The sequence below is a fragment of the Podarcis filfolensis genome (genome assembly GCF_964270895.1).
Source record: "Podarcis filfolensis genome assembly, chromosome: 6".
NCBI lineage: Eukaryota > Metazoa > Chordata > Lepidosauria > Squamata > Lacertidae > Podarcis > Podarcis filfolensis.
In genome coordinates, this window is record NC_139609.1 from 43,347,599 (window position 1) to 43,359,616 (window position 12,018).

The window sequence follows — 12,018 nt, forward strand, 5'->3', positions numbered from 1 at the left end:
GCCCTTATCTTTACATATTGGCTTTGGTTAGCTTCCCTTAGCTGTACAGAGATTTAACTGAAGCTTGATGAAAATGGATACAGCCTGCTTTTGTGAAGACCTGTTCTTTACAGTGAATTGGCAAAAGGGTCAGTGTCAGCTTACCCATGAGCAGGGTGAAGCAGTCATCTCAGGTGGATGAAGCTCACAAGGTGTTGCCCACTGAGATCTCGCTGGTACCCCTTCCTGCCATGCAAAGCATGTTCTCTACCTTTCCCAAGTAAAGCAAGTTTTAAAAGGATCCTTAAGAATATTGAAATCAGTTATTTATTGAATAGGTCTTAATACTTGTCTCCATAATCCAAACTCCATAATGCAACCCTTAACGAAGAAATCAGCATGGTGCTGTACTCACACTTTGAATACAAAGTGTGAGCTTTCCAGTCTTTCTTGAAAGACAATGAATGGAACAATGGGTTGTAAACAACCCAAGTGCTCCTCAGAGTAGTCCCACTGAAATTAATGAGCCTAAACTAGTCGTGTTTAGTAACTTCAATGGGTCTGCTTGGAGTAGGACCGGCACTGAATACCACCTCATTTTGCCTAGGTCCAGGCTATACTCCCCGTGGGACTACAAAATCCATATATGATTTTGTTCTGCTTCATGCATCAAAGTAGTCTGTGATCTACATAAGCTTCTTTTGCAATATACGCTGTTTTCCATAAACATTGTGGCAAACTCTGCTGGTGTTCAGGAACAGCGCGTGAGTGTTTTGTTCAGTGTAGTGAGAAATTCCAGAGAAGTAGCTTGTTACTCTGTTTCAGCAAAATTCAGTCCTCTGCTATTTTAAAGTTTATGTATATTTATGCCAGCTCTGCCCACAAAATACCAATCCCATTGTGTGTGTAGCTGCGATCTGGGCTACTATAATTACAAAGGCTATCTGGGAAATGACGAATCGCCTTTTCCAGTGGAACAAAATGCAGGTACTGTAGTTGGAGACGGCGATACCGCTGCAACATGAATAAAAACAAGTGTGATACAGATGCTCAATTTCTTCCGTAAAAAGAGAGAGCAGAAACGAAAGAAAGAAGAGAAAGAATTACAGCTGCATTTTAGGGGCGTAATTCCGATATCCTGCAGATCACCTTGATGGGCATGTCTGGATAGCTCAGCTGGCTAAAAAAGATGTCCACTGATGCACTCGCAAACCCGGGCAAGAAGGAGCGAGCGAGGATAGCTTTGCGCCGCCACGTGCCGGCGTGCGCTCCTTTGCACACGCGTGTCCCTTCGCTGGCCCTTGCACGCTCGCCGCCCATCCCAGCCCCGAAGGGGCGGTTCCTCTCCGCCCGATCTGACTCAGGGGCTGGGCTTCCTCAGCCACCGGCGCCTTGGAAGGGCAATGACCGCGGCTGCCTTCAATCAGGCGCCCGGCATTAGAGGCAACGCCGAGCGGCTGGAGAAGCTACGACGGCGCAAGGCGGAGAGCAGCGATCGCCGTCGGAGCTCTTCCAGCGATGCAGTTGTTGAGACGGCAGCATCGTCTCCCGGGACAGACTCCGGCAGGTAGGGGGCATGGGGAGGATCCGGCTTTTCACCTGCAGGGGAGTGCGTATGCCTGCCTAACTGAGATGCTCTCCACCTGGCGTGGGTTCCAAAGGCAGAGTTCTGGTCTCTAGCTAATTCCCGGCGGGGAGCCTCTTTTTCTGCCCTTGGCTGCTTGGAGGAGTTTGGCGTTAAGAGCTCCCTGAAGTTCCTACGGCGAGGGTGCCCTGGAAACATGCGGACCCGTGCAGTGATTATTGCCTGCCGGCATCCCCCCCCCCCCAGCCTCCACTTTAGCGAGGCTAAATTTTGTTATATCGCTCTAAAATGCAGGTAGCAAGTTTTCGGCTGCAGCAGAACTCTTCGCTCAGCAGTGCAGGCACTTAGGATTCCCCGCAAAAGTTAAAAGCGCCCAAAGGCAGCGGGAAGGCAGTTCTGCATTCTGAGAGAGTGGTGCGTTCTTCGCTAATCGTGCTGTTTCAACAAATTCAGAAATGCAACTTGCTTTTTTTTTTTAAATAAACGAAGTTCTGCTGCAGTCTTGGCCATTGCGCTTTGTCAGGCAGAAGTGAAAGAATCAGCAGGAGCAAAACATCAAGAGTCCCTCTCCCCTTCCCCCCATAAGAAGACCAAGGGTAGCGTTGTAGGGAAACTTACATTCATCTATTAGCAAAACGTAACAAATCCCCAAACTTCCCATTGCTTCCAAGCTTCTAGCCACAACAAAATACTTTGCAGTCTTTCCTGCCTGGTATTTATTGTTCTCTGTAAAAAAATAAGCATCTGATTTACACTTCATTGGACAATAGGCTGAATGCGCTAGCCAATGCACAAGCCAATACGTTGCATAGATGTTATTTACGGATCCCCATGGATTTTAAGATTTATAAAGGAATTCTTCTTTTGGAATGTTTGACTGGAATGTGTACTGGGGTGTGAGATCAAGAAGGGCACATGCTGCTAAATGATGCTTTCCATGGCTGTAAATATTTAATTGCCACATTCTATTGGGGTTGAAAGGATTAATTTGATTTTGGAATTCCCATCTCCAAAGACCGGCTGTTGGTGAGACTTTGCTAGCCACAATCTATGCAAATCTGAGTTTGCCTAGTTGAGGATAAGGATCATCCTATGGTCTAAATGGTCACGTCTTTCAGTGACACCTCTTGATAAACTTATGCCATGCATGATCAATATTTTTTCTGGTACTGAGTGACAGAATTATGGTAAAATGTTAAAAATGAATAAATGAAATATTTTGGAAATAGACATCTTATTTCTTTATTTAAATTAGTTAGAAAATAGGGTTTACTCTTGTTTATAAATCTGTATCTTGTAGTGGGCTCTACCCTATAAAAGCTGATGCCACAATACATTACACATCTATTGTGGAGAATATTTTTACTACAGAATGACTGACACTGTAATCCCATAGATGTCTACTCATAATTAAATCCTATTGAGTAGGGTGTGTTCCTCAGTAAGTAGGTGCAGGATTGCAGCCTCATATGCATACTCCTCTGGAAGCCCACAAATGTTGCTGCCCACAGAAGTGTTACTGTCAGTTTGCTTACTTGCATTCTAGTCTGCTAGTCATTTATGGTAGACTGATGGTCCAAAATTGAAACCAACCAGCCAGCTGTCTTCTAGATTAGAAAACTTGTACTTCCTGATCATCTAGAGGTGATTTGTTGCTTGCTATAGGCAATTGTGTCTGTTTTCATACCTGAAGTAAATAAAGAATGCTAATCAACATTTAATCTGTTGACAGACTTCAACATTTCTTGCTCCACTTGATGTAGGAGACTTGGAAGGGAGCCTCTCCAGTAGAGGGGCATCAATATGCACTATGAAGTGGCAGATTATCCGAAGTCCAGCAGCAGCAGTGCAGCGTTCTTTGAAGTCCTTGACAAACGCCAAGTCATGCCTATGAAGGAGCTGCCCCAAGGTAGCTGTTCAAATAGCAGTCGAGCTTTCTTGAATTCCCAGATGTCCTTTAAAATAACTGTCAGCAATGGTGGTGACAGCACTGAAGCTCAGCAGATCCCACCTGAACTGCCAGTGCCTCTGCTAGATCTCTTTCCCAAAAGACCTAGCATATTTGAGAGACTTCCTATTCTGCAAAGGACACAAGAGACACGATGCCCTAAAACTGGCAGAGAGTATTTCCAGCAAAAGGGTGAGTAATAAAGTGCATGAACTGTAAAATATTTTATCTGTGGTCTCCTTTTCCTTCCTTGTTTCTCAGGATGCTATTTGCTTTTTTTATTCACTTAATTTATTTGTTAGCTTGGCAGCTTTCCTTCACCTTCTCACCACAAGACAATTTAAACCAGACTTCCCTTGTAGATGGCCTAGTTAGTCATCGATACTTGAAAGAAATAGCAAGACCAAGTTCTGAAAAATATGTGCAGACAGTGCTGTATAGGCACCGTGTCAGAAAAGAGAGAAAACACTCTTATTTCTTCTTTGTTCCGTATTTGTGGGTGTAGTAAGGTTAGTTTAGTTAGTTATTGCCCTCTCTCTTGATTTCAAGAGAAAATGAAACTGTCGCCATCTTAAGTGTCTGGTAGGGTTTTTGGTGTTTGAAAACTAAGCATGTTATAGCCAGTATTGTTTACTTGAGAGACAAATATGGCCATGCAAACTTATTTCCTATTTGGCTTGTAAAGTTTCTGCTTTCAAAATGCCTCACTTATGCTTCATTAATAATAGTTTTGTGTCATCTTTCATTGCAAGGTGCTGAATATATTATTAAGTTATTGTTTAAATCTTGTGAGTAGATGAGCAATATTTTCATTCCAAAAATTGTGGAAGTGAGTCTGAGTGATGAGGACTATAGTACAATGGGATTTGAAAGGAAGATTTTTCAGTAGGAGGTCTGATAACATGTAAACGCGTTGGGGCTTTTCAAATGTGTACATAGGCTGAATCTAATATGCTAATTCAGTGTGTACCAACTCAATCTAGGATGAAAGAGAGCAGTCTGATTTATCACATGGAAGTCTTCATAGCAAGAATGGGGAGTACTGTACATAATTTGCAATGGAAAACAGTAGTACCCAGAGTGGTAGCATTTGTCAGTGCTTCCTTCCTTTTTCGTACCAAAACGGCTGAAAATGAATTGTGAGAACTCTTTGTTTCATCTCAAAAGAGATGGCCAATAGTATACAATTAAGGATAAAGTATTAGAAAAATGAAACACAATATAAAACCTTCCAGAAAGATCCTTAAAAAGCAGCAAGAAAAACAAGACGTCAGTTTTGTCTCCTTCAAGTGCCTGCTGAAATAAAAAGGTTTGCTTTCTAAAAATTTAATTATATGTCAGGTCTCAGGTTTATCTGCTGGCGCACACAGACTTATCAAAAATGAAACTGTTTGGTGGGAGATAATATCTGTCCTCTAAGAAGTGATGTTATTGAAGTGATGCAGCAAAACGTAGCGGAGATGATAGCATCTAACGTCTTCACACGGGTATCCTGTTTTTTCTTCTTCAAAAAGCGCAATGGCAATGTTCTTCATAAAGGACTGCTTGAGCGAGAGGAGAGTTGGGACAGAGGTGTAAAGGATCTGGAGTAGGAGCCTCAAAGTATTCATGTGGTGGCTTTGAACTGGTGATTTACAATAGCTTGGCTAAGGAGGTTTTCAGCTGTCTTTCTGGGCAGAAGGCTTAACTTCTGCCGTGGGTTTACCACAGGTGTTTCAAGAATCAGTGTACTAGCCAGAAAAATTCTAAAGGATGCTGTCATTGTATCCATTTTCTTTCTTTCTGCTACAGTATATAAATCTAAATCCATCAACTTCCCTTTGAATGTTTTGCTCAGTCTTGCATCTAGGTCCCAGAGGAAGAGAAGTAGGTACCTAAATGACTTGCCATGAAATTAAGTAAATTCGCACCTAATTCTACATAACTAATCTGCAGCTGAACAATCAAGAACAAGCCTTGGCTACAGATCATAGTTAAGGAGGGGAGAGAGCTTAAGCATGATCCCCTGTTTGGCGATAACCTTAGTGTAGTTGCTTAGTGCTTGTGTGGATGTGGTTTGACTTAGTGCTTGTGTGAATGTGGCTATTAATGGTCCTAAAATAATGTGTGAGCCAGTGAATGTTTATGGATAGAATTATTTCAGGTGGGTATTCATACCGTTTTGCATATTCTAGCTCAATAACCATTACAGTAGCTTGTAAAGCTACCGTAAATATTATTTATTCATTTAAAAGCATTGATGAACTGAATATTTCAAAAATTCTAAGCAGTGTACAGTCTAAAAACAAAATATAATTAAAACATTAAAATTATAAACTGTTCTTAATATAGTGTTGTAATGTTCTGTTTTAATATTGTAAGCTGTCTTGGCACCTTAGGGTAAAGGGTGGGTAATAAATCAAATAATAATAATACAATAATAACCCACATAAAACATATGAGCTTTGTGCTATTAAATCAAGGTGATTAGGGTGATATGCAAGGAGCTTCTCACCATCTAAATTTAAAAATAAATATCTACACACTAAATTAACAGGCTCGCTTCAGCAAGCTGAAGTTCTGTTATGACTGCTAAAATCCAGTTGTGGCTCACACGAACATTTACTGCTGAGGTACAGATTGTCCTGGAAAATTCACAGCAAAGGTTTGCTGATACCTCAAGCTTCATAGAGCTAAAACATTTTGGGCAAATCCTGGGAGTCACAGTATTTTGCTTGGCGTGCCTGTAAATATTTGAAGTTATATGTTAATAATAAAAGCAGTTGGTCTGCTAAGCTTTCTCAAAACATTTCTGAGTATTTGGGTATTTATGAGGACTTGCTCAGAAATGCTATTCACTGTGGAAAAGAAGATTCTGAACTTTCTAAAACAAAAACAAAAAAACAGCCTGGCTGTTCTTGATGTTGGACTTATTCAGCATATAGGCTGCCTACCTTTTCTCTTCACCTGTGTAGGTGTGCCACCTTGTAGCATCAGAGAATATGCCTTCTTTCAATTGTCTTATACAATTTCTTCATAATAGTGTTTACGAAAATAAAGATATAGCCACATTAATTAGAAGAAGCAACTCCTGTCATTTTGTAGGAGATAATTACCTTTCGTACGGGCTGTTGTTGAAGTTTATCCTATTATGGTGTTTTCTGAATAGATAATACTCTTCTGAGGTCTTGCAAGTATATGCCCTCTGTGCTCATACAGTACATAGACCCCCATCACACTTGTCCACTGTCCTTTCATTGTCTAAACTTAGTGAAGACACTGAGTACAATGACATGGATGGAGAGAGGTATTTTACAAATAGAAATGGGAATCCTGGAGCAGACTGGTGTCATTTGCAGATAGTCCACTCATTCTTCGGCTAATCTCCTTGGTGGAGGGAGACTGATTACCATTTTATGGTAGGGGTGTGTATGTGTGTGATTTCTCCAGTATTCAGAAAGGTGGTGTAAACAGAGTATTCCTTCATAGCTTGCTCCATCCTTTGTGCAACTTGTTACATTTGATTTCTCAGTGTTAGTTTCTGAAGCTCCATTTCAATAATGTTGCTGGCCAGTTGGCAGTTTGTTTTTTAACCAACTGTGCCACACCAGGTGCTATTACAAAAACAGGACCAGCTAGGTAGGGGGTAGATTCAAGTGTTCCTATTGGATCAAAATCCCTCTACACTTGCAGTTACTGGAGGACTTGCTCAGAAATGGGCATAGTCTACCAACTGTCTAACTGGCAATAAACTCTAGGTCGTGGGCTGCAGCCAACCACATCATAATCTTCCTCTTTCTTCAAACCTAAATTTGATTTTCCAGAATTTCTCATTATCAAAAGCTTGCTGGGACTGTCAGTCTAAGCAAATAATACTGTTTTATTGAATTTCAAGTAATTGAGCTTTGTTGATCCTGCCAGCAATCCATAGTATAATCCATGGAGGGGAGCCTCAGAGATGTAAAATCATTAGTCTTATCATAGCTGCTGATTGTAAGACAATCTAATGAACAAACTCACAGAAGTTAGCACGTGAAAATGTTTTACTAGCCTGTGTGTCTATACAGACTGTGCAGAAAGGTATTACCGTATTTCTAAATAATAAACATTCATAAAATGATGGAGAACTGGGGATCAGGGAGAATGTTGCTTGTACTAATGTAGCAGTTCCCAAATGTTTATGTCTGCAGAGCACTTGAAAATTACTATGGGTCCCAATGGACCACTTAATAATTTTTCTTCATGTTGTTGCAATTATAATGTGCTGTGGCTAGATGCTGCATGATTCTTAATTGTATTTTTACAGATTACAGATCACCTGAATGAAGTGGTCTGTGGACTAAAGTTCGGGAACCTGTGCACTAATGGATATGTGGCTAATATAATAGTTAGTCCCTACAGCCATGCGAGCCATATGCAGTCTGACAATTGCTGTTGCAATGGATGCTGTGATGGAGTTTGCATTTGGGAAAATGTATTCCTTTCCCACAATCCCAAAGATGGTGTATAAAAATTGTGTGCCATAAATTATTTCAAAATATGCATTTATTGCATTAAAATTGATTGGGTTTAAAGGCGTCCAATTTCCCCCCTTAATGTAATGAAATAGCAAGAGTTCTCCCACTACCCTTTTTGGCATGTGAAAAGCCAAAGACCATTTAATCTAAATTCAATTCCAGTTTTGCCTTTAGGTTTGGACTTAAATACCTTTGAAGACTAGCTGCCAAGTTTTCTGCCCACTCTCTTACACTCTTAAGGCATCCAGTATGTGTGAATGCTTTCTTATTTGTACGACACATGCTTCACTGGTAAGCTGGCAAAAGGATTCCCCCCCCTTTTCTGTGGTTTAATTTGTGTTTTATTAAATGATGATTCATCACTGACAGTTACTGGGAAAAATACTGCTGTACGAAATAGCTCCAACTTATGCTGTTTCAATTTTCATGTGGTTTTGTGTATTTACGAATTGCAAGAACTTATTCAAACCATTGCAAAGTAATGAGCCAAGCTCTATCTGGCCAATCAGTACATTAAAATAAATATTGTAAAGTTTGATGTTGCTGGTTGATGTCGATTGACCTTTTATATTGCTATGCTTGAATAGGTCTTTGATAGTTTTACATGATTTCCTAATAAAAAGCACAGCAGTGAAATAAATCTGATTTGTAAATTTGTTTCAAGGATTAGGCAAATGATTTTTTAAAAAAACATTCAAAAGGATACCTGATTATGAAGGATTTACAAATAATAGCAAGAATCTTGATGTAAGAAGAAAAATAATGTGATTCTTGTGTGCATTTGCATGTTTTACTTTGGGGAGGGAGGGTGGCCCTAAGAAGACATCAGCAAATACCATAAAACTAACTTTTTAATGCATATTTCAATTGCTGTTATTTTAAGCTCTTAAGGGGTTGAAGACTTGGTTTATTCTGGAACATTGCTGAACTATATGAAATGTGACTCTTGGGATCTGGTATTTTAATACTTAGTAGAAATATGTATAATAGTAGATGATGTATTTTGCCTGCCTTCCAGGTCTGAAGAAGTTAGGCATACTGGCTAAGACAAAGAGAATCCAATGTGTAAATCAATGACTAACCTTTCATAAAATAATAATCTTTATGTAATCATACAGTTTTACAAGTTATGGTACGTAGAAGAGGATTAATATATGGTGCAACAGTGAAGCCAAGTAACTTCCCAGCACATACTGTAAGGCCTAAACTTTACTGCCAATGTGTTCCAGTGATTCACTGCTATTTCATGTTTTATGGAAGTGAAGTAGCTTAAAAAACTAAAGCCACCAATCCTTGGGGAAAAACAACAACAACCCAACAACAATTAAAGTGCATCATAGAAATGAAATTTAATCATACCCACAATCAAAGCCTAGGTTGCTTTTGGTTGCTTCAAGTAAAAGATCCCAATTGGTTTTGTTGCAAATATATTTTTCCTTGTTTAAGATTGACAGTGGCATAACTGCCAAATAAGAAATGAAACGCTTCTCTAGATGGATGTGCACTTAAGTTCTTCATGCTTAACGTGGTCCAGGTTTCTTTATAATACGTTTAAATTCTTTGGAATGTTGGATGCCTAAAGCTAAGCGCTTAATGATGTGTCGTTTCAGATATCTAGGAGCAGGTTTATGAAATGGGATATTTTGCTGGGAGGGATGAGTGGCACACTTCAGAGCTATCGGACCAAAGGAAGCAGAGCAGGGTGGTGCAGTTTTCTTTTTAAAAAATTATAATAATAAACATCTCACATTGACTTACATCAAAAAACATAATGCTTTTGAAAGTGATTTACATGAGAATAGGACCAGTTCTGTACACATTTTAAAGTTCTTGGATTTTCGGCTCTTCCTCTATCCTATTGCTGCAGCAGCTGGGTTTAATTTAATCTGACTCCTGCACTGAGGGCAAGGCATTGGTGAACCCCTGATAGAATTTGCTCTTTCCTGGAATTGTCCCATGTATGGTGAGTAACCCCAAAGGGAAACAGAAAATGGTATTGGAATAGCATTTGAACAAGGCAAGTTGTTCCTTAGCTTCTGCTAAAATAGACCACCCAACCTCCTTAACCCTTTTTTATGAAAACCTTGGTTTGCCCTGTGTGTGCCAGGCAGATGACTTTGTGGTTTGTGTGGATTACAAAGAAGAATGAGATGGATGGATTTCCTACTGGTTCCCCAAGAGAGTTTCTTACAGTAGTATTTATACACGTGCTCAGGGTTGCTGCAACTGCTTCCATTTTAAATCAAAGAGAATTATTGTTGTCTTCAAAGAGGAGAACTGAGCTCTGAGCACTTTGCGAAATCCTCACCCCTGATGGACTGGGGAACATTGGCAGCAAATATGACTTTATTTTGTTCCTACTGTCCATGGGTTCACGAAGAGTCGGGCATGACTAAACAACAACAACAACTGAAATAAAGAGTGACTTTGCCATTGACGTCAGTGAGACAACAATATGGACCATGGGTTGACATCACTGGTTTCTTCACATTCAGCTTTGTTTTCATATTGCTTAATAACTTCCTTGAAATTTTGCTAGTGCAAAAGCTGTTTTATATGTTACTCTAGTTTAGATTGGACTTGTAAAAAAACACAAAACCACTTGGACACCTCCACCTCAAAAATAGATTCCCAGTTAGTGGATTATACTGGGTGATATTCATAGGAAGGATTTCTAGCTGGAGAATTTCCACACACCCACTTTTTCTCTTGATGTTTCAACCTAAAGCTATGAGCAATGAGAAGAGTCTGCGTAGCTTCTATGATACCACATTATCCTTGCCTTTTTTACTAACAAAGAGGATTTATCAGAGACTGCCTTCTTCCCTATAGACCCTAATGGGTGTTAAGACCAGCATAGGGTGCTGTTTTGATAGTTCCATCTCCCTCAGAAGTTTGGGGTGGTGCAGGCCTAGGAGAGAGCATTCTCTGTGGCTGCCCCTGGTGTGGAATTCCCACAGAAGTGTGCATAGACTCTTCAATCTACAACTTTTGGTAATTCCTTTTTACCCTGGTCTTTGACACCCGAGATGTGTGTTTTCAGGACCCACCCTATTATTCTTAGGTAATAACTATTATTATTATTATTATTTATTATTATTTATTGGTTGGGTAAACTAGTCCAATGCATCTTTGAAGCCTCTGTACAACCAAGTTACCTGCTATATGGGCTGCCACCTCTGTAGCGGTCCTCCCTATATCTGATGAAAATACCTTAACATGAAAGCAATTCATCACGTGATATGATTTCCTTGTCCCCCCACAAAAAAATCATTGGCCACGGCTTAGTGTGAATATGCTGGCTCCCAAGGAGGAAATTGTAGTTGCTTTGCTATTCCTGGTTTTTTTAGATAACCATGGCAGCTAAGTCAAGGTTTGGTTGAACACGATAAACATTAAAGTTGCTCCTCCTTAACCAAGATCTGTAGCCAAGGAAGAGGGACCATGACCTCTGGGTTGGATGGCACATTAATACAAACCTTGACTTAGCAGCTGTGCTGTGCTGTGTTGACGTAAAGGCCAGGGAGAAGCAAAGGGATATGAGTTCCTGTCTAGGAGCCAGCATGTTTGTGTGGTCACAGTAAGCCATTTTCTGTTGCTGGCAGTGTGAGTTTCCTAAGGACAACCAATAGTATGATGATACACATGACTTTACTGTGGGACAGATGTGTGGAACTTCACTGGGATGCTTGTTTTTAGAGGCATCACCATGGCATGGCATATAAAACTCAGTTTCTAAGAAGCTGCACTGCAGGTGGTGGTTGTCCCATATCAGGCAGTTTTCCCATTTCTGTGCTCAGTTAGGCCTCATCAGATGTTTTCCCCTCAAGCCTGGCTTTTCTATGAGTCACAGCAATGTTACTTTTGCAAGGCCTTATGTATCTCAGGGAGAGAAAGAGAAAGAGAAAGAGAAAGAGAAAGAGAAAGAGAAAGAGAGAGCATTCTTATCTACTTGGGCATGGACAGGGACATATTAAACTTTTTACTACAAGCAAAGCTTGGGTGAGAAG

At 40.2% G+C, this 12,018-nt stretch overlaps 2 protein-coding genes across 6 annotated transcripts in view; one reads left to right on the forward strand and one right to left on the reverse strand.

Moving 5' to 3' along the window:
• LOC310765027 (doublesex- and mab-3-related transcription factor 2-like) overlaps nucleotides 1-12,018 on the reverse strand; it is a 221,407-nt gene that overhangs the window by 12,318 nt on the left and 197,071 nt on the right. The window lies entirely within an intron of this gene.
• The window catches only part of GLIS1 (GLIS family zinc finger 1), a 190,722-nt gene that overhangs the window by 5,806 nt on the left and 172,898 nt on the right, over nucleotides 1-12,018 (forward strand). Inside the window, exons 1-2 of one of the 5 annotated variants that reach the window (XM_083619437.1) lie at nucleotides 1,257-1,546; nucleotides 3,297-3,704. In XM_083619437.1, coding sequence (XP_083475563.1) covers nucleotides 3,368-3,704 — 337 coding nt within the window. In that variant the 5' untranslated portion in view covers nucleotides 1,257-1,546; nucleotides 3,297-3,367. Of the gene's footprint in view, nucleotides 1-1,256; nucleotides 1,547-3,296; nucleotides 3,705-12,018 lie in introns of those variants that run through there. The other 4 variants (XM_083619439.1, XM_083619441.1, XM_083619440.1 and 1 more) reach the window with 4 other exon arrangements.